The 25,752-nt window shown below is 38.5% G+C and overlaps 1 protein-coding gene and 1 long non-coding RNA gene across 3 annotated transcripts; one reads left to right on the top strand and one right to left on the bottom strand.

Moving 5' to 3' along the window:
* Positions 1 to 261: 261 nt before the first annotated feature.
* Positions 262 to 25,164, bottom strand: LOC114298540 (uncharacterized). 2 transcript variants are annotated; one of them, XR_014328272.1, is made up of 3 exons: positions 24,964 to 25,102; positions 23,266 to 23,363; positions 262 to 505 (listed from the first exon to the last, which is right to left on the bottom strand). It is a non-coding gene; the product is annotated as an uncharacterized LOC114298540 (long non-coding RNA). The 2 variants fall into 2 exon arrangements; XR_014328271.1 differs by lacking the exon at positions 262 to 505 and having other exon boundaries at positions 23,048 to 23,363; positions 24,964 to 25,164.
* Positions 18,112 to 20,598, top strand: LOC114298539 (uncharacterized). Its single transcript, XM_028243135.2, has 3 exons — positions 18,112 to 18,279; positions 18,405 to 18,480; positions 19,096 to 20,598. Exons 1-3 carry the CDS (start codon positions 18,244 to 18,246, stop codon positions 19,800 to 19,802), a joined length of 819 nt encoding a protein of 272 aa, XP_028098936.2. The 5' UTR covers positions 18,112 to 18,243; the 3' UTR covers positions 19,803 to 20,598.
* Positions 25,165 to 25,752: the final 588 nt, after the last annotated feature.

Below are 25,752 nucleotides of genomic sequence, written 5' to 3'. Positions count from 1 at the left end.
CTGAAGTTGAATATCAAATTCATCCATATCTTGTCTAGTATAAATCATTGGCCTTACTCTAATAATAACATTAGGGTCTTTTAATTTCAAACTACAATAACGCGGACTATGTTTGTCACGACCCAAACTCGCCCCTATAGGTTTAGCATCGTAACCGGCCAGTAATCCTTGGATTACCGAAGGCCTCTGAACAGATTAACAAAATTAAGAGGCTAGCGAAAGCTAATACATAAATATAATTGTCCAATGAGCTGTGCTGACTTATATGAAACGGAATATTTAAAAACTTTTTATACATAATCAAAAGTCATTCATACATTACACCCACACACATTAAAGTATCTTAAGTACAGCCAACAGAACAACTGAGTCTTATATATACTGAAACAACAGAACTTAAACACTTGAGACACTCCAGGAACCTTCACGTGAGGCACAATGGTTGGCTGACAACAGAACACAGATCCAGACAAAAGCCATCAGGCTTGATCTCCAGAATGTCCACCTAATACATATATACACACAGTGAACTAAAGCCCAGTGAATAACATCAATGTAAAGAGGTTAGTGAACGAAATCCGAACATATCATAAGCATAAAACAGATCATAGCATAATCATTCTCGTATCAGAACATAATAATGGTACATCCCATAAAACACATCACATAATGTCTTCCGACTAGAGTAATCGGTTCCGGATACCGATTAAACACATACACCACGATGACGTGACTAACGAGATCTCGTAATTACTTGTATGTCATGGACCCGCATTTTCATGCCGTCCCCCATGACTTGGGACTATCTATGGATGCCATAATAGATTTCAAACATGGAATATTCGTTTGCGAAAACAGATATCATTTCAGAAATCACAGCTTATCATATTTCATTTAGAACATAATTCATATGAACGTATCTTTACAATAACGTTACTCACAGTGATTCCAGTAAGCGGTCAATCAATCCTCGAGTCTTGACCTACAATCACAAAATACATAACACAAGCATGTCTTATCATTACATATTCAGGTGACCATTACGGCTTAACTTTCATTACAATAGCTCATATTCTTTCTTATCACATTGCTTAAAACACACTCTTATAAACTCTTAACTTAGTACATTTTTTCTCTTAGTGTGTTTCTAATCCATAACCTCATTACCATGGCTTAATTAAGGCTTAGGAATGCCTAAGATGCAATGAGGATGCCAAAATGATTTAGAAAACACTTAGTCAAATTTTCTAAAAATGAGGTCCACGCTCGAGCGTAGATTTCCCCGCTCGAGCGGACATGCAAAATGTGAATGGTCGCTCGAGCGCACATTCCTTCGCTCGAGCGATCTGTAAAAGACATGAAACTTCTAGGAGCTTGCAATTCACGCTCGAGCGGACTTTTGGTCGCTTGAGCAGAGTTCATGCACTCAGAGTGGTTGCTCGAGCATGAACTCCCACGCTCGAGCGTATATGCAAATTCTGGAATTTCCAGATTACACCTTCAAGCTCAAAACTCGAATTCCAACCTTCAAAACACATCTCTTGAGCCCCAAAACTTGAGATAATATAGTAAACTTGTAAAACATGAAGAATTATGGATTATTTCATAAAATCACGGCCCAAGAGTTTGTTAAAAACTCACAATTTCAACTTAAAACATGATGAATGCTCATGAACACAACATGCATGGGTTTTCTTGGTCTTGAGCTTCCCAAAACATGATTAAACACCACAAAACAACTTGAAACTTGATGATTTCCCCAAATGAAGATGAATTTCAAACATGCAAGAGAAGATTCATGGAAATCATACTCATTTTGTAAGAAAATGTACATGCATGCATGAATTGCCACTCAAATCTTCCTTCTAAGCTCAATACACACCCTTAAACACATAATCTTCATGTTGATAACTTAGATTCATAATTTAGGGGTTGCATTCATACCTATAGTCTTGAATTAATCTAGCTCTAGCTTAGTTTTGATGAATCTAAGCCAAGATCTTCAATTCTCCATCAATTCCTTCATTTTTCTCTCTAGAATTGCACACACTCTGTCTCTAAAAGAAAGCCTCCGATTTTTTGCACTAAGGGGAGCAAAGAATTGAGCTCAAAAATGAGTTAAGGCTCATATATATATTTATGGTGCTAAAACACATTAATTAGAATATTAGGCTAACCAAACATGACTTAATTAATCGTTATGAATCAATTTTTTTAATAAAACTTGCCATATGGTTCTAAAAATTCCAAATAACATATTGGTGTGGTCAATTTCGGTTTCAAATGCCGATAAGACTTTTAATTTACATATTAAAGTGGAATTCCAAACAGATATTTCTATAAGTAACAGATAGAAGGTCAAATATCATGCAATTTACATATTAATCCCATAATTCATTTGATCCACTCAATTAGCACCTTTAATCATTGATTAGTAGCTAATTACGGTTCGGGGTTATTATAATGTTGCCATAGTTTTAATGGATATTTACCAAAATTTTCTTCTAAAATTTTATAATTCCAGTTTGATTCATCAATGTAGTAGGTTTGGGGAAGTAACGAAGGTGTCAAGAGAGGTCAATGAAGTGAAGAGAAGATTTTGTTAGCAATATGAAGAGAGTAGGGAGGAACGGTGTGTGAGAGATGAGAGGCAGTGGCAAGTGGGTGTGTAGAGAAATTTTATTTAAAATTTGTGATTTTTTTTTGTCTATAATGATAATATTTTAGAGTAAAATAATAAAACAAAAAATTTGAAAGTTAGTTAAAGCTATGTTTGGTTTTGGTTTTGGCTTTTTGACTAAAAAAAGCACAAAAGACAAAATTGATTACATAAGTCAATAAGACAAAATGTCACATCTAAACCATAATTATTATCCTTTTTCTCTCACAAAATTCAAAAAACTAAAAACAAAAACCAAATGAGGCTAAAAAAAAGGCTAAAATAGCCAAAAAACTAAAAAACAAAAACATCAAGCTATTTTAACTCTTCTCAAATGAAGACTAAGATAGTTAAGTTTGTGTAGGTTAATTCATAATTTTAGGGTGAATAAAGTACTTTCTAACAAAAAAAATGAATTTGGTAATTGTACGAGCACGAAATAATTCTTCTCGTATGATCCTATTGATCAAGTTTGCACTCCTCCAAACAACGTTGCTTTGCCACCTGAAAACACAAACGTGAGCTAACCGGCGAGTGTGTGCCGGAAACCCCTCCGATGCCTAAGTCAGCAACTAGACAATAGACAATAAGCTCTGTGTATTCTAGAGTACGAATTGAGATACCGGTCCATAGGTCTGGTCATGAGCTTTTATAGACTTTACTTTGGCACAATCCTAGTAGGATTCCAACTCTCCCTGTGGGAGTCCTCCTAGGAATCACACACCCTACTCACAATCAATCAAGTGAGATGGTTTTGCACAATCCTAGTAGGACTCTTATAGCGATCCCGGGTTTACCCTTGTTGTACAGTGATCCGGACATGTGTCCGTGGATGTTGGTAATTGTTTATTATCTTGTTTGCATCATTTTTACTTTGTATATTGAGTTATAGGATGTGTTGGGCAGGTTTGTTACAGGTTGGTTGTGATTGGGAGCCTTGTGTTGCTGCCCAGATTTTTGGACCTTCGCTCGAGCGAGGAGTTGGTCGCTCGAGCGAGAGTTGAGTTTGTGTCTGGTGGATCGAGCCAGAGTGGCTTCGCTCGAGCGAGCGATTGCGTCTGGTTCTGGACCTGAGAGTTGCATTTCTTGGCTCGAGCGAGTTTTTCTTGGCTCGAGCGGTCTGGTTTGTTCTTCGCTCGAGCGAGAGGTCTGTCGCTCGAGCGAGCTTCTGGTTACAGACCTGAGGGTTTGAGTTGTTGGCTCGAGCGAGCGTTCTTTCGCTCGAGCGCACTTCTGAGTTTTTGGCTCGAGCGAGAACTTCTTGGCTCGAGCGAGAGTTTTCTGTGTCTGGTCGCTCGAGCGACAAAGTCTTTGCTCGAGCGAGCGTGTTTTATATCAGCGGACAGTAGCGTTTTTGAACATCATTTTTTCACTTTCCTTTTTATCAAACCCTAGATCCGAGACCCTCTCTCTCTAAACTTACACTCTCTCTAAGAATTGATCTCCCTAGAGTGTGAATCTAGCCTAGGGCCTTTGTTAAAAAGATAGAGGGCGTTGAGAGCTTTGTTTTAATCTGAAAAAGTTGGTATTTGAAACACGTTGATCTTCGAGTCTTCATCTCCTTTTTGGCTCAAACTTCGAGGTAGGGATATCCTACTCCTCTCTATGGATTTTGTCTTTAAATTTTAGTATTTTGAGATGTTGGGGTTGGTTTGGTAATTTTGTGAAAGTTTGGGGCTTTTGTGCAATTTTACAAAAGTTAGGGGTTTTATTCATAATAAACCTAGATGCATGTTTGGCATAGAGAAATGGAATAAATGTTGAATCATTGATGAAAATGGGACCTAAGGGTTGAAATGGAAATTATGGATAACGACCTAATTACATTGTTTGATTAATTGGGATAATTAATGGTGAGAAATGAGGAAATGAAATGTTGATTGAATATCCATTGTGCATTTATTTTCTGTTTAGAAATAACTGCTTTGGGCTATCGGTGGAGGATAATCGTGATTATTGTAGACAATGCATGATGATTAGGCAAACGGAAACTAATCAATGGAATGTGTCATGGAATTTGACGGTTAATAGAATACATTAATTGTATGTATTGAGTGATTGTATATAGAACCAATGTGTTTGTATACGTTATGTGTAGAGGAGGAGATGGGGGATGTATTCCGCGGTTTAGGGGAAGATGGGGGATGTACCTCTAAACCGGATAGTGTTGGGAGAAGATAGGGGATGAACTCCGTAGATACAGCTCATATGCTTGTCTAGAGAAGTGAAGATAGAGCTCATATGCTTATCTTTGTAGAATGTGGATATAGCTTATATGCTTATCTGTGGATATTGTTGTTATACATATCTGTTGCAGAATGTGGATATAGCTTATATGCTTATCTGTGGATTTTGTTGTTATACATATCTGTTGTAGAATGTGGATATAGCTTATATGCTTATCTGTGGATATTGTTGTTATACATATCTGTTGAGAATGTGGGCAGTGCTTATATGCCTATCCGTTGAAAAAGGGAAAATGAAAGGTAACTTGGACTCATAAGTCGTATGACATAAATATGTGATTTATGTGAATGTATCAGTGTTGGCCATCTATCAATTGCTAATCTTTTAGTCATTGTTCATGGTTGGTTTAGTGTATTTCTACTGGGCTGTGGCTCATCCTATATGGGAATATCATTTTCAGGTACAGGTAGCATGCCACCTCCAAGGACATAGCTTGGGAGGCTAGAGGCGGACATACTTTTGTCGTTTACTTTTTGATGTATTACATGTAATTCAAGCCAAGGGCTTAATGTGTAATGAGTTAGTACTCTTTTGTTGTAACCAAGTGTTAACTTGGAAAGCTGTAAGCCCGTAGGGCATTTTGCTTTTGTTGTTAACATGTAATACTTATGTAATGAAATTCTGATATATGGAAGAATGTGGAACTTTTACATATCAATGCATGTCTTATTTGATGGGTTTAATGTTATTATTTTGAGGGCGTTACAACTTGGTATCAGAGCGTACCGGGTTCGAATACTTTGGGTACGTGGAAAGTGATTAGTATCACAATGGGTTTGTCTCGCTTGATAGAGACTTAGATGTAGTATCATATGCTATGTGCTTAATTGATAACATGCTTATGTGACTATGTGGGTATGGGATTTAATTTCTAGGATGTTGATTGGATCCTTGGGTTTCTGGGAGTCTTGTTGGAAAAGCGCTTGATCAATGCTGTTTCTAACCGGAACTCTAGTAACGCCTCGGGACTATCATTATCCGGAAACGAAATTCGTAAGTGCTTATGTGTTTATGTGCTTACGTGGAGTGAATTACAGTTGTCCATGCATTAGGACGTGGGTGTTTAGTTTTGGCACATTTGTGAATGTGCTAATGTTCTGTGTTACCTTTATTAGGATGTCAGGACGAGGAAGAGGTGCTAGGCGTGGTAGACCTGCGAGGCAGGAAGTACCGTTACCGGAGGAGGTTCCGGTAGTGCAAGAGGGAGTTGGTCAGGCCAATGTGGCCGAGCCAGTGGGTCAGCAGGCCATGGGTGCCTTAGCCAGAGAGATAGCAGGAGCTTTGGGTATTCTTAGAGCTGGGAATCAGGCAGCTGAGGCAGGCCCTTCTTTCTTGAAGAGGGAGTTTTTCCGGTCTAATCCGGATGAGTTTATCGGGGATCCGAAGGAGCCACTGAAGGTTGATGAGTGGCTAGAGCAAATGAGTAAGACGTTCGAGATGCTTGGCATCGAGGACGGAGCACTGAAAGTGACCTTGGCATCCTTCCAACTGAAGGGAGATGCGGGTCAATGGTGGAAGTATGAGAAGGCTCGTGTTGGTGGTACTTGGGAGGCGTTTGTGAATGCTTTTTAGGAGAGGTTTTTGTCTGCAGCAGCTAGGGAGAAGCTAAGGGACCAGTTCAGCCGGCTTAAACAGCAGGGCTTGTCAGTGGCCGAGTTTGAGGCTACTTTTACCAGTCTGTCCAGGTTTGCACCTGAACTAGTGGCGTCCGAGGAACGCCGTTGCTATGAGTTTGAGCGGAAGTTGAGGCGAGGCCTCAAGTTGAGAGTTGGTGGGTCTTATATCCGAGAGTATAGACACCTGGTAGATGCTGCTGCTCATATGGAAATTATGATGCAGGAAGAGGAGGAAGAACAGAGGGGCTCCAAGAGGAGCCAAGATGGTCAGGGTGATGGCAGGAAGCAGAGGGGTTATAACCCTCAGCAGTCTCAGGGAGCAGTTTCTAGATCGACCTTTCCAGTGCCGAGTGCAGGCTCGGGGGGAGGCAATCAGGGGGAGTTTGCTTGTTACAAGTGTGGCCAGCTGGGTCACAAGGTTTCTGTTTGCCCGCAGAAGGGCGGGGGTCAGAGAGCTGCTTCTTCTTCAGCTAGACCGCAGAGTCAGAGTTTGGGCAGGGGGCAGCCCTTGTCTTGTTATCAGTGTGGACAGCCTGGGCACCTGAAGAGGTTTTTCCCGCAGTTGAGTGCCACTTCGGGAGCGTCTGGTTCTAGGCAGACGCAGGGTTTTCAGCCAGCTCAGTCTGTGCAGGCCTCGAGGGCCAATTCGGGAGCTTCGTCATCCCAGTCTGTGCAGCAGTCTTTTGCTTCGAGGGGTGAGCAGGTAGGCCAGGGGCCTACGGGGCGCGTGTATGCTGTTACCGCGCAGGATTTAGTACCGGCTCCATCAGTAGTGAGAGGTACTTTTCTGTTTTGCAACTCGGTTGCTAGTGTGTTGATAGACACGGGTGCATCTCATTCTTTTGTATCTGTTGCATTTGCATCTGTTTTGGAATTGGAGTTAGCACAGTTAGCATCTCCTATTTGTGTGGTATCGCCTTTGGGTGGTGAGTTGATCCTGAAACAGGGTGTTAGAGGATGTGATATAGAGGTCGCCGACTATAGGCTTCCTTTTCCGTTTGTTGTCATGCCCATGAAGGGTTTTGATGTTATTTTGGGTATGGACTGGCTATCGTCATACCGGGCTGTTATCGATTGCTACCGCCAGAGGGTCACGTTATGTACCTTGAGCGGGGAGTGGTTCCATTTCTTGGGAGACCGGGTTGGTAGTGTTTTGCCACCGGGGTATGATTCGCGAGGGCGAAGTGAGCTTAGTAGTCTACTTGCCAGCTTTGAGAGTGGTGAGAGTGGTAAGACCCTGCTTGTGTTGCCGAGGGTGGTTTGTGAGTATTCGGATGTTTTTCCCGAAGATCTTGTTAGTTTGCCACCTCACCGAGAGATAGAGTTCTCTATTGATTTAGTGCCCGGCACGGCGCCGATTTCTATGGCACCTTACCGTTTTGCTCCAGCAGAGTTGGTTGAGTTGAAAGTTCAGCTCCAAGAATTGCTAGATAAGGGCTTTGTTCGCCCTAGTGTTTCGCCGTGGGGAGCACCGGCCCTCTTTGTTAAAAAGAAAGATGGTGCCTTGAGATTGTGTATTGACTACCGGAAGTTGAATCGGGCTACGGTTAAGAATAAGTACCCTATGCCCCGTATAGATGACCTGTTTGACCAGTTGAAGGGTTCCCGTTGTTTCTCTAAGATAGACTTGAGATCGGGTTACCACCAGTTGAGGGTCAGGGAGGAGGATGTTCTTAAGACGGCATTCCGTACTCGGTATGGCCATTACGAGTTTCTGGTGATGCCATTCGGGCTTACCAATGCACCGGCAGTCTTTATGGACTTGATGAACCGGATCTTCCGGGAATTTTTGGATCGGTTTGTAGTCGTTTTTGTGGACGACATTCTTATCTATTCGCCTTCTGAGGAGGAGCACGAGGCACACTTGAGAGTGGTGCTTGAGTTACTTAGAGCCCATAGGCTGTATGCCAAGTTTGGGAAGTGTGAGTTCTGGCTGAGGGAAGTCAAATTCTTAGGCCACGTGGTATCCGGGGAAGGGGTGTCTGTTGATACATCCAAGGTAGAGGCAGTGTAGGATTGGGCACAGCCTAAGAGTGTGTTTGAGATCCGCAGTTTTCTGGGATTAGCTGGGTATTACCGTCGGTTTGTGAAAGATTTCTCCAGGTTAGCGTCACCGTTAACTAGACTGACTCGGAAGGGAGTCAAGTTTGTGTGGAGTGAGACTTGTGAAAAGTCGTTCCAAGAGCTGAAAGTTAGATTGACCATCGCTCCGGTGTTGATTATTCCGGAGAGAGGGTTGGGTTATGCGGTTTATTGTGATGCCTCACGAGAGGGTTTGGGTTGTGTGTTAATGCAAGAGGGAAAAGTGGTAGCTTATGGCTCACGTCAGTTGAAAATACACGAGAAGAATTACCCCACACATGACCTAGAGTTAACAGCAGTGATCTTTGCCTTGAAAATTTGGAGGCACTACCTTTATGGTGAGAAGTTCGAGGTATTCTCGGATCATAAGAGTTTGAAGTATCTGTTTACACAGAGAGACTTGAATCTGAGGCAGAGGAGATGGATGGAGTTCATCGAGGATTATGATTTTGAGTTGCATTATTATCCGGGAAAGGCCAACGTTGTGGCCGATGCCCTTAGTAGGAAGACCATTAGTGATGTAGCTTGTATAGCCATCTGGGAATGGGAGATGTTGGGAGCACTTGGCGAGTTTGATTTGCTATTGGGCGAATCTGTTGAGGCTGCGGCCTTATTTTCTGTTTTTGCGCAGCCTACACTTGTGACTAGAGTGTTAGAGGCACAGAGAGGTGACCTTGAGGTAGAATCCCTCCGAGAGAAGATCTCCAGTGGGAAAGTTGAGAAGGGTTTGACGGTGTATCCCGACCTGAGTGTGAGATACCGAGACCGTTTGTTTGTACCGGAGTCTTGCCGAGAGGAGGTACTCCGAGAGTTTCATCATTCGCGCCTTGCGGTGCATCCGGGAGGTACTAAGATGTATCAGGATTTGGGTCGCCAGTTTTGGTGGCGGGGTATGAAGAGAGATGTGGCTGTTTTCGTATCGAAGTGCCTTATTTGCCAGCAAGTGAAGGCCGAGCATCAGAGGCCAGCGGGTTTGTTGCAACCCTTGCCTATTGCCGAGTGGAAGTGGGAGCATGTCACGATGGACTTCGTTGTGGGTCTTCCGAGGACTCAGCAGGGTAGTGATGCTATTTGGGTGGTTGTAGACCGGTTGACTAAGTCGGCGCACTTCACTCCTATGCGCGTGAGAGATTCGGTAGATCATCTTGCCGACTTGTATATTCGGGACATAGTGAGATTGCACGGGGTCTCAGTGACGATCGTCTCAGATAGAGATCCTCGTTTTACTGCTAGGTTGTGGCAGAGTTTGCAGAGTGCCTTGGGCACTAAGTTGACCTTTAGTACGGCCTATCATCCTCAGACTGACGGGCAGTCCGAGCATACTATCCAGATCCTCGAGGATGTGCTTCGGGGTTGTGTCCTGGACTTCAGTGGGACGTGGGAGAGGCACTTGCCATTGGTAGAGTTTGCCTACAACAACAGTTTTCAGTCTAGCATTGGTATGGCACCGTTTGAGGCCTTGTATGGCCGACCGTGTAGGTCTCCAGTTTGTTGGGCCGAGGTGGGTGATGCACCTTTGTTAGGTCCGGAGTTGGTTAGGGAGACGACGGAGAAAGTTGAGCTTATCCGTAGGAGGCTTGTTACAGCCCAGAGTCGACAAAAGAGTTATGCCGACCATAGGAGGAGGCCTTTGGCGTTTGAGGTAGGTGATCATGTCTTTCTGAAGATATCACCTAGGCGAGGCTTGATGAGATTTGGGAAGAGTGGGAAGTTATCACCTCGGTTTATTGGTCCTTTTGAGATCCTTGAGAGGATTGGCGAGGTTGCTTATCGGTTAGCCTTACCGCCGCAGTTGTCCGGAGTGCATGACGTGTTTCATGTGAGTATGCTTCGGAAGTATGAGCCAGATCCATCACATGTGTTGGATTGGACCGATTTAGAGGTAGATGAGGATGCCTCGTATGAGGAGAGACCGGTTCGGGTCTTGGATAGGCGGGATCAGGTCCTGCGTGGCAAGACCATTCCTTTGGTGAAAGTCTTGTGGAAACATCACGGAGTGGAGGAAGCCACTTGGGAACGTGAGTTGGAAGTCCGAGAGAAATATCCGGACTTGTTTGTTGATATGTAATCTTGTATTTAAATTTTGAACTATTGTTGAACTTAAGAGCTTTTATATATGTCTTTAGTCGTGAAACATTGAAAATGTTTTGGTTTATTGGAAGTATGTTTTGGAACTTGCCTCATATGGAAGTTGAATGTAACATTATATATGTTGAATATATTGTTGAAATTGGAAAAGTTAATGCATAATGTTGATGCATGTTGAAAGTACATATGTTGTTTACATATTGTGAAATGCCTCTTGTTAAGGGATGGGATGACCGGTAATGGGTCGAATTGTTGAATGTTAAAATATAACATTGTTTAAAATGGAGGAAAACTTGTTTTTGAAAACTTGTGCTTAATTTCGGGGACGAAATTCTTTAAGGGGGGGAGGTTATAGCGATCCTGGGTTTACCCTTGTTGTACAGTGATCCGGACATGTGTCCGTGGATGTTGGTAGTTGTTTATTATCTTGTTTGCATCCTTTTTACTTTGTATATTGAGTTATAGGATGTGTTGGGCAGGTTTGTTACAGGTTGGTTGTGATTGGGAGCCTTGTGTTGCTGCCCAGATTTTTGGACCTTCGCTCGAGCGAGGAGTTGGTCGCTCGAGCGAGAGTTGAGTTTGTGTCTGGTGGATCGAGCCAGAGTGGCTTCGCTCGAGCGAGCGATTGCGTCTGGTTCTGGACCTGAGAGTTGCATTTCTTGGCTCGAGCGGTCTGGTTTGTTCTTCGCTTGAGCGAGAGGTCTGTCGCTCGAGCGAGCTTCTGGTTGCAGACCTGAGGGTTTGAGTTGTTGGCTCGAGCGAGCGTTCTTTCGCTCGAGCGCACTTCTGAGTTTTTGGCTCGAGCGAGAACTTCTTGGCTCGAGCGAGAGTTTTCTGTGTCTGGTCGCTCGAGCGACAAAGTCTTCGCTCGAGCGAGCGTGTTTTATATCAGCGGACAGTAGCGTTTTTGAACATCATTTTTTCACTTTCCTTTTGATCAAACCCTAGATCCGAGACCCTCTCTCTCTAAACTTACACTCTCTCTAAGAATTGATCTCCCTAGAGTGTGAATCTAGCCTAGGGCCTTTGTTAAAAAGATAAAGGGCGTTGAAAGCTTTGTTTTAATCTGAAAAAGTTGAGATTTGGAACACGTTGATCTTCGAGTCTTCATCTCCTTTTTGGCTCAAACTTCGAGGTAGGGATATCCTACTCCTCTCTATGGATTTTGTCTTTAAATTTTAGTATTTTGAGATGTTGGGGTTGGTTTGGTAATTTTGTGAAAGTTTGGGGCTTTTGTGCAATTTTACAAAAGTTGGGGATTTTATTCATAATAAACCTAGATGCATGTTTGGCATAGAGAAATGGAATAAATGTTGAATCATTGATGAAAATGGGACCTAAGAGTTGAAATGGAAATTATGGATAACGACCTAATTACATTGTTTGATTAATTGGGATAATTAATGGTGAGAAATGAGGAAATGAAATGTTGATTGAATATCCATTGTGCATTTATTTTCTGTTTAGAAATAACTGCTTTGGGCTATCGGTGGAGGATAGTCGTGATTGTTGTAGACAATGCATGATGATTAGGCAAACGGAAACTAATCAATGGAATGTGTCATGGAATTTGACGGTTAATAGAATACATTAATTGTATGTATTGAGTGATTGTATATAGAACCAATGTGTTTGTATACGTTATGTGTAGAGGAGGAGATGGGGGATGTACTCCGAGGTTTAGGGGAAGATGGGGGATGTACCTCTAAACCGGATAGTGTTGGGAGAAAATAGGGGATGAACTCCGTAGATACAGCTCATATGCTTGTCTAGAGAAGTGATGATAGAGCTCATATGCTTATCTTTGTAGAATGTGGATATAGCTTATATGCTTATCTGTGGATATTGTTGTTATACATATCTGTTGTAGAATGTGGATATAGCTTATATGCTTATCTGTGGATATTGTTGTTATACATATCTGTTGAGAATGTGGGCAGTGCTTATATGCCTATCCGTTGAAAAAGGGAAAATGAAAGGTAACTTGGACTCATAAGTCGTATGACATAAATATGTGATTTATGTGAATGTATCAGTGTTGGCCATCTATCAATTGCTAATCTTTTAGTCATTGTTCATGGTTGGTTTAGTGTATTTCTACTGGGCTGTGGCTCACTCTATATGGGAATATCATTTTCAGGTACAGGTAGCATGCCACCTCCAAGGACATAGCTTGGGAGGCTAGAGGCGGACATACTTTTGTCGTTTACTTTTTGATGTATTACATGTAATTCAAGCCAAGGGCTTAATGTGTAATGAGTTAGTACTCTTTTGTTGTAACCAAGTGTTAACTTGGAAAGCTGTAAGCCCGTAGGGCATTTTGCTTTTGTTGTTAACATGTAATACTTATGTAATGAAATTCTGATATATGGAAGAATGTGGAACTTTTACATATCAATGCATGTCTTATTTGATGGGTTTAATGTTATTATTTTGAAGGCGTTACAACTCTATTCTCCTTAGCAGAGTCTTCCTAGGAGTCATACTCCTACTTACTACCAACCAAGTGAGATGGTTTACACAATCCCAGTAAGACTCTAACTCTCCTTAGCAGAGTCCTACTAGGAGTCTCATCACTGTAAGCCAAGTGAGATGGCTGAACCATTTACCTCGGTTATACATTTTTGACCAAACTGCCTTATCTCGGTCCCCTATCATTCGGACCGTGTGATCGAAAGCCGATCTATCGAATGCCACCCTACCGAGCTATACACAGCTTGACCCTCATTATTGATGTTACCTCGGTTTTGTCTGTTTAGACCGAGGTAACTGCAGCTGTCTCCGACCGAACTAACAAGGACGAGGTCCAACTTGCGAAACCCAAACACCTCGGCCCATAATTCAGCCTAAATCCGAAATATGAGATGTCTTCTTGGCCTAAGACCGAGCTATACCAGCCCTTATCTCGGCTCATTGCGCGGCCCAACTTCCGAAGAAGATTTTTCCTAGCTCGGCCCAATTTGTTTACAAATTACCCTCTCAATTGCCCCTTAATTCCATCTGCGTACCATGATTGGGATTATTTCTCCTCCAGCTGAGCTAAGAACGCCCTACTCTGCTGAGTTAAAAAGTTTGTTTGGCCCCCAATAAGCCTTGTCAGTTGCTCAACATGTTCTTCCACTAATCTGGTACGACGTCATTCCCAGGATACATGACGTGCCCTCAATATCCTCGTTCTCCTGTTACCATCGTCATGCCAAAAATTTGAATAGCCCTGCTTTTTTGCCTTCAACGTATATATCCTTCGAGTTTGCAATCGTATGGCCAGTCGTTCTTTCTGTGTCTCACTGAGTAGACTAACTCGGTTTATACTAACCCTGCCAACCTGCTTTGGCCGAGATAACCATCTCGGTCCAGGAAAAAATTTGTTGGTCAAACCAGCCAACCTGTTTTGGCCGAGGTAACCATCATCCCAGCCAAAGAGTTCAAAAATTTGTTGGTCAAACCTGCCAACCTGCTTTGGCCGAGGTAACCATCATGTCGGTCAAAGAGTTCAAAAGTTTGTTCGTCAAACCTGCCAACCTGCTTTGGCTAAGGTAATCATCATCCCGGCCAAAGAGTTCCAATAATTTTGTTGGTCATACCTGCCAACCTGCTTTGACCGAGGTAACCATCATCCCGGCCAAAGAGTTTCAAAAATTTTGTTGGTCATACCTGCCAACCTGCTTCAGCACGGATCCTTATCTCGGCTTGAAGAAGAGCTAAATGCTTGGCCATTCCTACCAAACTTCTTGATTACCCCCCAGTAGGGTAAAGACTTGTTGGTCAAACCTACCAATTTCCTGCAGCCTAAATCCTTATCTCGGCTTTGGAGAAGTGTTGGTTTTTCCAGCCAACCTCTTCAGCCCAGATCCTAATCCTAGCTGAAGAGAGCTCAAAGTTAGTTATTCCGGCCAACTCTGAGCGAAGTGTTTAGTTTTTCTAGCCAAACATCCTGCAGCTTGGATCCTTATCATCAGCTTAGGAGAAGTGTTGGTTTTTTCAGCCAACCTCTTCTGTTGCCCCCCAGTCGGGCAAAGACTTTTCAGAAAGAGTTGGTCAAACCTACCAACCCACTTTGCCCCTAGTTGGGCAAAGATTTTTGCGCGGTCGGTCCTACTTGTCAACCGTGTTATCTTTTGCCAAAGGTATTTTGTCCGACATCACTGTTGTGTCAGACTCTGCCTTGGTGCGCGCCCTATCTTCCTCTACCCTGATGTGTTGGTGCACTCTCTCTATCAGGGCTTCCATAGTAAGGGGCAGCGTCATTGTCCTCAACTCAGTTCACGATATTCTGCTTCAGTCAATTTTACACCATCAAATAGATACTGCTCGTCTTATGTATCATCTCTGAGCTTCTCCAGTTTCTTCAAATACTCTTGCCTTGAAACTTTCCTTATAGCTCCAATGTCAACTTCCTCCAAAGCATTAGATCTCTGAACAGCTTTTTCTTTCTCCCTCTGTGTTAATTTTGGCTCAGCTAGCTTCTTTGTTGCTGCTGCATCCCGCTCTTTGGTCACGCAATTGTTCTTCCTCTACTCAGAACCATCATCATCATCCTGAGAAGCCCGTCTTTTGACTCGTCTTTCTTCTTCACTGCTCTTCTTTTTCTTCGAATCTTCCTTCTTTGTCTTCGTCTTCTTCAACTTTCTCTGCCTTGAATCCTCCTCCTCTGTCTCTGACATCTTTTTTCTTTGCCTTTTATCTGGTTAGACTCTATGTTAGTCGCCATTCTTCTTATTACTTTGTTTTGCTCCCTTACGCGATCTTCGAGAACCTGAGGATCCATCTTCCGCCTCTGTCTATCAGGGCTTTGAGAGCGGTGTGGACTTGAGCCTTGTCTTTCTCTTGCTTCTCTCCGCGGATTCCTTCGCTGAGGATCTAATTCTGCCATGGGTGGGATAAAAGGTAAACCTTCGCGCCTCCCACCCCTTCCGGTGTTTGCCCATCAATAACAGATTGCGACAAGTCTTTATTGTGCGCTATTGCTTTCAACTAGAGAGGAAAACTTGATCAAGAGGTTTTGCTCTTTATGAAATTTCCACAGACGGCGCCAATTGTATGGGCACGAAATAATTCTTCTCGTATGATCCTATTGATCAAGTTTGCACTCCTCCAAACAACGTTGCTTTGCCACCTGAAAACACAAACGTGAGCTAACCAGCGGGTGTGTACCGGAAACCCCTCCGATGCCTAAGTCAGCAACTAGACAATAGACAATAAGCTTTGTGTATTCTAGAGTAAGAATTAGGATACCTGTCCATAGGTCTAGTCATGAGCTTTTATAGACTTTACTTTGGCACAATCCTAGTAGGATTTCAACTCTCCCTATGAGAGTCCTCCTAGGAATTACACACCCTACTCACTACCAACCAAGTGAGATGGTTTTGCACAATCCTAGTAGGACTCTATTCTCCTTAGCAGAGTCCTCCTAGGAGTCACACTCCTAGTCACTACCAACCAAGTGAGATGGTTTACATAATCCCAGTAAGACTCTAACTCTCCTTAATAGAGTCCTACTAGGAGTCTCATCACTGCAAGCCAAGTGAGATGGCTGAACCCTTTACCTCGGTTATACATTTCTGACCGAACTGCCTTATCTCGGTCCCTTGCCATTCGGACCGTGTGATCGAAAGCCGATCTATCGAATGCCACCCTACCGAGCTATACACAGCTCGGCCCTCGCTATTGATGTTACCTCGGTTTTTTCTGTTTAGACCGAGATAACTGCAGCAATCTCCGACCGAACTAACAAGGACGAGGTCCAACTTGCGAAGCCCAAACATCTCGGCCCATAGTTCGGCCTAAATCCGAAACATGAGATGTCTTCTTGGCCTAAGACCGAGCTATACCAGCCCTTATCTCGATCCATTGCGTGACCCAACTTCCAAAGAAGATTTTTGCTAACTCGGCCCAATTTGTTTACAAATTACCCTTTCAGTAAGTATAGATTTTTTTAAACAAAATATGATTTTTTTTTTCTTCTAGAATTTGGCTTCTTTACAACCTTTTAGAAAGGGTATTGTTTGAACTCGTGAGGTTTACCACAAGTTTTGTTTCAGTAATTTGAATCGTTCATTTTATAAGATATATATATATATATATATATATATCACCTATAAAAAAATTAAGTTAATCTATTAATTATTTTTTTATGGGCAATTCAATAATTATAATATATTCAATTTATCTTATTTGTTTTTAAAAAATAAATGGTAAATGTATTTTAAAAAATAGACTATTTATTATTTTGATAACAAATGTTGAAAAAAAAAGAAGATATTATAATTATTGAATTAATTTAATTTTTTTAAATAATTTTATAAAATAAATAATTCAAAACGGTCTCGTTTGGGAACAGATTATTTTAATAAATTTTTAATTTCTTATTAGAAAAATATGTAAAAAATTAAAAAAAAAATAATATGACAACTTATGATAGCTTTCTAACTAAAATCTATAATTTAAAAGAGAGCTGATTAGAACTCTGAAAAACAGAACACTAATCCGCTCATTGGAAATTTAACCAAAAAAAAAAAAATACTCGGCTATCACATCAATGGGGTTCAGCTCATTAGAGCTCCTCCTAATACTCCATTTTTAGTGCTCCCAAACATTTTTGAATTTAAATATAAAGCCTAATAATGAATGAAAATCACAGCATCCAATGTAAATATAAATAAAATAGTTATGTTAGGGATCCCAAATATTCTATCAAATCTCTAATATGAGTGTGTGACCTACACACATATGAATTTATGCGAAACCCACCACATGTGAAAAATTTGATAAAATATTTAATAAAATATGGGTAAATTACATTGATACCTCCTGAGATTTATGTTTATTACCGTTCCCCCTCACCTTTTGGAAATTACATCCCTTATCTTGAGGTTTAAAGTTTCATTACAGATTGTCTCATGAGATTTAAAATTTCATAACAGTTCCTTCCCTCACTGTAATGATCATCATACATAAAATTAAATTAACAAAGGATCAGTATAATTTTCCAAATAGAAATTATAATAAACATAAATCTCAAAAAATATCAATATAATTTATCCATAAAATATTCGACATCCATAATATTTCTCTTAATAAAAAGAATTTTGAAACAAAGTTAAAAGAAACCCCTGTTAAACGACTTTAACTTTCCGATGTACCTTCAAAAAAAAATAAACAAAAAAAAACCACAGTTAAAAGAGACCCTAACCATGTAAATCAATGATCGAAATGGAACCAAATGGCTCACGATCAACCCCATTTCCCTGTCACGAGGAAATGGTTATAGAGTTCATGACAATGAAAGGACTAACCAGCTTGTCTCTGTCTGTCAGGTCTCCTCATAACCTTTGGTCAAATCACACCTTTTTAACATCTCTACAACCCAACAACCCAACTCTCTCTCTCGCTCTCGTTTTATATACTTCTAGGTTGCTTCTTGTAGTGAAGTACATGTATGTGGTTCCAGAATTGCTTTTAGTAGCCAAAAAAACAGAGCACTGATTGGAATTGTAGAAGGGAGGGAGATCCTCAAAATAGGAAGAACCCATATCTCTGTTGCTGCTGGAAATGTCCACAAATAAATTCGACCTCCCGAAAATCGAGGTCTATCAAATATCTAAAGCTAAACCCTTTGCCAACTTTCTGTCATTTTCTCTAGAAAATGTTGTTTTTGCTTTTCTTGCTTTCATGATTTTTGTTTTGCCTGTTGGGTTTTTTTGGGTGGACAGACACAAGTTCTGAAGGTGCACATAAACTGTGATGGGTGCAGGCAGAAGGTGAAGAAACTCCTCAAGAGAATTGAAGGTAACCAACCAAACCCATTTTTTTCCTAACTAGCCTCACTACTCTAACATGTAAATTAAAAAAAATTAAAAATGTTATCAAACAAACTAAACCTTTTAACATTAATCTTTTTATAAACTTATCTTTAATCAATAAACTAGCTTAAGTACTGTGGAATACATGGATAGGATCATTTTAAAGTTTTGGGCTAGTTGCCTTTTTCAAGTTGCTAAAAGCTAATCACTAAAAAATAATAATTGCAGAATGATGATTTTTTTTATTTTATTTTATATATTTTTGTTTTATGATGTTATATGGAAGATTTGGTTGAATATTAATAACATTTATATAGAACTCATTGATAAGTTTGACACTGTGGTACAAAAGATTTTAAATGTGATAAAATATAATATGAAAAGGTTGAATTAAATATGATCATTTTATTTTAACATTAGCACTAAAAGAAAGTTGGGATAAGAATGCCAAACAATCTTTTGAAAATCCTATACGAACATGCTAAGATGGTTGGAATTGGAATGGACATGAATAAGTCGTCACCATGCTTTACTCCTTAAAAAAAATATCATCTTAACCTTGATATATATATATATATATATATTTAATTTTTGGATTCAGGTGTTTATACAGTGGACGTAGATTCAGAGCAACACAAAGTCACAGTTACAGGAATTGTAGAGTCTGATACCTTAATCAAGAAGTTGGGAAGATCAGGTAAACATGCAGAGATTTGGTCACCACCAATCAACACTGACCAAAACCAGAACCATGAAGAACATGCTAACTGGATCAAAAACGGCAAGGCCCAAAACCAAATGCAACGCCGTCAAATGAAGGCGATGAAAAGGCCCAAAAGCCGGTTGCCCCCTACTTGTGGCCCTGAGGCTGAAGAGGACTGGGGGTATTATGGGTATTTGAACCATCATAATATGGGTATGGATGATGAGGCTATAACTGATGGGATGGAGAATGTACATGTGGGTGGGAATGGGCAGGGATATGGAATTGATGGTGATGACAACATGAAGTCCATTATGGGTTTTCAAGGTATGAGAGACAATGGTGTTGGTGGTGGTGGTTTTCAACATATGTATGGTGACTTACCATCTTCTGAATATCATCAACACCCACAATACATGATGATGGGCAACATGCAGGGACATCCATACAACCAACCATCTCCGACGATGATGATGAACATGGGCACACGCAATATGGATACCATGAACATGGGTATGCGTCACATGCATACCGGGAACAACCATCCGATGATGAATCGCTACATGCACATGCATCAACCCTACATGCACATGCATCAACCCTAGATGATGAGTAGTACATCTTCTCTATTTTCCAACAATGACTATTATTATAGTAACTTACCGTATTAAGTCGAGTCGATTCTATAGACAAACTTAGCCGCTGCAATATTAAATACTATTACTATGTGATTGTAATGAAAAGAGAAGAAGGATGAGGAAGTGATGTGATGATGATGGTGGGAGAGTAATTTGAAAGCAATCTTGAATTTGATATGGATATTTATTGGTACTGTATTTTATTGCTGCCAATATTATACAAGATCAAGCTAACAGTTCTTTTCAGCTTATTTGATTTTGGTTTCTAGAAAATATTTTTAAAATATTTTTATTTGTTTATTTTTCTTATTTTTTTAATGAATTTTTTTAATATTTTAAGTAATTTTTTTTAATTTTTAAATACACGTAACATAAATATATTTATGAATTTTTTAAAATATTTTTTTTCATAAATATTTAATTATTTACATATATTTAATTAAAGTACATTTAAAAAGTAAAAAAAAAATTAAAAAATATTTATTAAAAATTAAAAAAAAAGAAATTTTTTTATAAAAAATTAATTTTTAAAAAATTGAAATCAAACATTGTTTTTGTTTTTGGCAACCTCTCTCTTGGGTTGTGTTTGTTTGAAGAGAGTGGAGAGGAGGGAGGGAGAATGGACTGATGAGCATGTGAGCTTTACAGTTCAGAATTTGTTGTCAAATAATCTAGCATTTGTTTGGCCAGACTAAGGCCTATTTTGAGAAGTAATTTTTTTTTTTTTTTTTTTTGACTTATTAGTTTTTTTTTAAAGAATATGGAAAAAAAATAGAGATGTGATGCGATTCAAATAAGTTAATAAATTAATAAATTGATTTTTTTTTCCCTAATTGCTAAAATAGGCCTAAATAATTTGAATTTTTAGATCAATTGTTAGAGCATCTCCAACGGTAATAGGCATTTTACCTATTTAAACATTACTATAAAGTATATATTTTAGTTTGCCTATCAACTATTTCATGTTTTTACTCCAACCATGCTCTTTATTTTAGCTATTCATCTAAATACTATTAATTTTATAAAATGCCACATCAGCAACAAAGATGGAGGGAAATGATCCTAATGATTAAATACATTTTGCCTAGCCTTGAAGGCTAGCTACATGTAGCTAGTGAATGTGAGTTGAGCTAAAATGCCTAATCATATGCCTAGTGCATTGGAGTTGAAAAAAATGAGTTATACTAGGCATTTTGACTAACAAACATGATATACCTAGTGGGTTGGAGATGCTCTTATATCACAGAATATTTTTTTCATACTTAAATTGACCTTAGCCCAGGTTTTTTTTTTTTTTTTATTTCAAATTTTGATTTGTTTAGTTTTTTTTCTTTCGTCTACATTAAGGTCAAGTTTGACTAAACTAAAAAAGTGCACTTATTTCATCTTTTTATCTTTTTTGAGTCACATCAATCAACATCTCCTCTCTACTTTTTCTACACATAATACAAGAAAAGTCAAAAAGTACACTTATTTAGTCTTTCCAAACTTGGCGTAAGCTTTTTCACTTAATCATTATGTGTGTAGTCTTCAAGTATCTAATGCCTTTCTCCTAAAGACAACTAGGGTGTTTTTGTTTTGAAGGATAAGAGTGTGAGATTAGACTATTAGTCACACCGGACTAATAGTCCATTGTATGTTTGAAAAATTTTGCTCCGGACTAATAGTTCCCCAGAACTATTAGTCCCACAAATATGAGACTATCATATCCCATAAGGGGTGAGATAGAAACCATGGAATTAGTATCTATGGGATTATGTTGTGGAATGTCCATTTTACCCTCCATGCTATTACTTAGTAAACAATTAGAAAATGATAAAATAGTCTTTTGAACATTTATAAATTATTTTTTTAGTGTTGTTAATTTAAAATTATATATTAAATAAAAAATTTAAATTATTAATTATTAATTAAATTTAATTATAAATTATAAATTAAAAATTATGGCCTTATAAATTAAATTTTTTTAGTGTTGTTAAAAAATTAAATTAAATTTTTTTATTGTTGTTGAAAAATTAAATTTACATATTAAATAAAATTATTTTTTTAGTGTTGTTAATTTAAAATTATATATTAAATAAAAAATATAAATTATAAATTAAATTTATTTAAAAATAATAAATTATAAATTATGACCTTATAAATTAAATTGTTTTTAGTGTTGTTGAAAATTTAATTTATATATTAAATAAAATTATTTTTTTGTTGTCGTTAATTTAAAATTATATATTAAATAAAAATTATAAATTATAAATTTAATTTGATTGAAAATAATAAATTAAAAATTATGGCCTTATAAATTAAATTTTTTTAGTGTTGTTAAATTATAAATTATAGATTACAAATTTAAAATTATATATTAAATAAAAATTATAAATTACAAGGGTAAAATAGTCTTTTGAACATTTATCCTTATCCAGTCCGTCTAACCAAATATTTGATTCACTAAAAATAGTCCCATGACTAAACAAATATAAGATACAAATCCAGCCCAACCAAATAATCCGGAGACAATGTATCCCAGGACTAATAGTCCGATGGATTGCAATCCCTCTTATCTAGTCCGTCCAAACAAATCTTCTGTCTGTCTTCTATCATTCAACAATTAAAAATAAATCTATAAATTTTACCTCTTCCTTTATTCCGATCTATATAAGACCATCAACATTTATGTCAAAATGAGAAGGATCCGAAAGAATTGTCCAGAGGAAAGCAAGCAAGAAAAATTGCAGTTAATGCGTTGAAGAAATTGAAAAGAGGGCCGGATGGGCAGTACACAAATGTGTGGGAGTGATTTGGACATTTTGATAGGAGCGTTTGAAAATATTGTTTCCGGACCAGAATATGCAGAGCTTAGACAAGGAAGGCCTAAGAAATTAAATATTGAGTTACAAGCACGAATGAGAGACCCCAACTATAAGTTCTCACCCGAGTTGAAGTTACAACCGAAAGCAAGCTGGTCCCCAAGAAGAAATGGCAGAAGAAGGCACAGTCGAAGCGCTAAGAGCAACTCAAACAGGTTGGCTAAGAGCAATTCTTTTTCCATGGCCAAAGATATCATAATGTGAATGTCCATGACAAGCATATGATCTTGATGCTGCAAATGTAATTAGATTTGTCCAAAAAGCTTTTAGCCCAACAAGGAATTAGGAAGAAAATAGAAGAAAATGGAGAGAGACTGAACCAAATAAAATGTTGTCACAACCACTACATTGGAGAAGAAAATATCGATTTTCCTTCCATATCTATAGTAACTCAAAACAACTAAATTGCTGACTCATCAGGGTTTGCTTTAAATCTTCACTTTCTTGCATTCTACATGGAGGAGGATACAAACATACTACAGAAGCAAAAGAAGAAGCTCTCATGCTTCATCATATTGCACAAAAGTCGTAAGAAAAGAAATGAAAATTTATGACATTACTATTACCTCAACCTATTCGAAGAATCTAGTTCTCATTTTTGTACTCATCCTCTCTGCTATCATCAGCTGGTTTTTCCCAGGACCTCAACAACCACACCTGTGCTCTACAATACTACATATGTATAAGTCATATGGAATTGACTATTTCCACAACAGCAATACTAGGTACTTGGAACATGGAATGTGTTGGTGGTCCACGCAATACCAAGATGAATCTACACAACATTTCACTTTTGGGCTAAATTTATCACGAAATTAGGGGGTGTTGCTTGATCCTTGGGGTGGGCCCAAATGACCTTGCACAGGAGACGGTTCCAGTTATCAAAAAAAACTTTCAGGGTAAATTTCATGGTTACATGTCTTATCCCTTTCCCCACTTCAAGTATGAGAAAAACTGCATATATCATAAGGTATACATTTTTCAACACCAAAAAGATTAGTTCATTTTAAAAATAAAATAAAAAAATCCTTTATTTTCCCTTATGAGCATGTTTGATTGGAAGGATTAAAGTATGGGATTAGGATTATTAATCCGTGGGCCCAATCATCCTATGCTTGTTTTGACATTTGGTTTAGGACTATTAATCCTAGGGCTGTTCAAAAATCCGCTCGATCCGGTAATCCGGACCGAACCAGACCGAATCATACGGTTTGGTTCGGTTCTATTAAGAATTGGTTCGGTTTCGGATTAAGAAATATGAGAACCGTAAAAACGGTTCGGTTAATGGATTTTATGAAAAAATCGCGGTTCAAACCGAACCGAACCGAATTTTAAAACATATATATATATATATATATATAATATCAAGTTTTATTTTTATTAATTGGTTTTTTATAATTTTAATGATATTAGGATGATATAGATATGTAATATTAAGTAATGCCTTAATATTATTAATTTTTATCATGAGTTAAATGTAATTAGTTTGAGTAATTATTTTGCTAATATTAATAATTTATTTTTGTAAATAGAAATTTTTGGAACCGTAAACCAAACCGAAACCGAACCGTTTTTTCGGTTTGGTTCTGGTCCGGTTTTACAAATGTAACGGTCTGGTCTGGTTCTCAAAATCACAGAACCGTTAGGATCGGTTCGGTTCTTGGATTTTCTCAGAACCGAACCAATCCGGACCGTGTACACCCCTAATTAATCCAATGGATAATTAATCCAACAAATTTGTAGGATAATTAGTAATGGGGTAGGGGTGGGATAATTAATACCACACTAATTTGATAGGATTATTAATACCTCACTATTAGTATTGTGAATCAAACATAGCCTATGGGTCATGTTGTATATAAAAAAATTCACCAGATATATCAATAACATATGCATCCTCAAACTTGAACACCAAATCAAATGCATAGACAATTAAGTTTTGCGCATTTTATTCTGAACATTCAAATATCACATTACTCTATTGTTTATAAAAGTGCACCTGAAAGGTTCAATTTTTGACAAGTCTCCTCCTCTAAGGACTTTTGACAAACACATGGTACACATTTCCTATAACGAAAGTTCGCCACATTCAATTAAATGTGAAATAAATGCAAGATAGACGATTATACAAAAAAAAAAAAAAAAAAAAAAGGAAAGAAAGAAAAGAAGAAGAAAAGAAAAGAAATGAAACGAAACGAAATTAAAATGAATAAATTCCAATAATTTGACGAACTGGGTCGAGAGAGTGGGAAGTGGATGCTGACCTTGGAAGATTAAGCAAGGCCATGAGTTAACTGGGTTTCTTGAACTGATCACGAGGGCTGAACCAGAAAGAGTTTTGGAAATCTGAAAGGAGGAGACTTTGGTGATTGAAATTGGGTTTTAGTGATTGTGAAGAAGAAGAGAGAGGGAAGAATGAAATGGCGGGAACAGAGCTTTTGGTTTCATTCTCAACGGTTCAAAATGCTGTTTTTTAAAATCGTTTGTGGCAGTTAATAGTCATAGGAAACAAATCGGGTCGGGTTGATTGTTTGGATTGTTTGGCGGTGCTCCGAACTTGTTAATTTTTGCCTCTTTATTTGTGAAAATTAGACTTCCTCTAAAATGCTTGTAAAGATTTTTTCTTGGTGAAAAATTCATTTATTGAAGTTATATGTTATTTGGCTTCTTATTTAACTTTTTTTATAATAAGAACACGTGTTGAAAGCTCGTAGAAAAAATCATCGATGACCAACAGTTGCAGCGATGAGATAGATAAATAAATAACATTTGAATTGATAATTAGATAAACAAGTGACGCGTGGACAAATAAATAATATTTGGATACATAAGTGGTATTTGAACAAATAATTTGCATTTGAATATATAGATATAAACCTTTGGATACATAAATAATGTCGTTTTAGTCCAAAAAGATTGAAGTTTGAACTTACTGACTTGGCAATTTTAGATGTAGACCTCTGACTGAGTATCTATTTCTTATTATTTTTATAAAAATGAGAATTTATAGTCTTGAATAATTAGAACTTTTAACTTTGTCATTGATTTAGAAA

This window comes from Camellia sinensis, chromosome 4, assembly GCF_055761805.1.
Source record: "Camellia sinensis isolate YWXY chromosome 4, ASM5576180v1, whole genome shotgun sequence".
Taxonomy (NCBI): Eukaryota; Viridiplantae; Streptophyta; class Magnoliopsida; order Ericales; family Theaceae; genus Camellia; species Camellia sinensis.
Note: the sequence above shows the minus strand (reverse complement) of the source record. Positions and strands in the feature narration are given on the sequence as shown.

Coding starts and splice junctions, on each gene's coding strand:
- LOC114298539 (XM_028243135.2), top strand. CDS start 18,244: ATGTCCACAAATAAATTCGACCTCCCGAAAATCGAG. Junction 18,280..18,404: donor TCGACCTCCCGAAAATCGAG/GTCTATCAAATA, acceptor TTGGGTGGACAG/ACACAAGTTCTGAAGGTGCA. Junction 18,481..19,095: donor ACTCCTCAAGAGAATTGAAG/GTAACCAACCAA, acceptor TTTTGGATTCAG/GTGTTTATACAGTGGACGTA.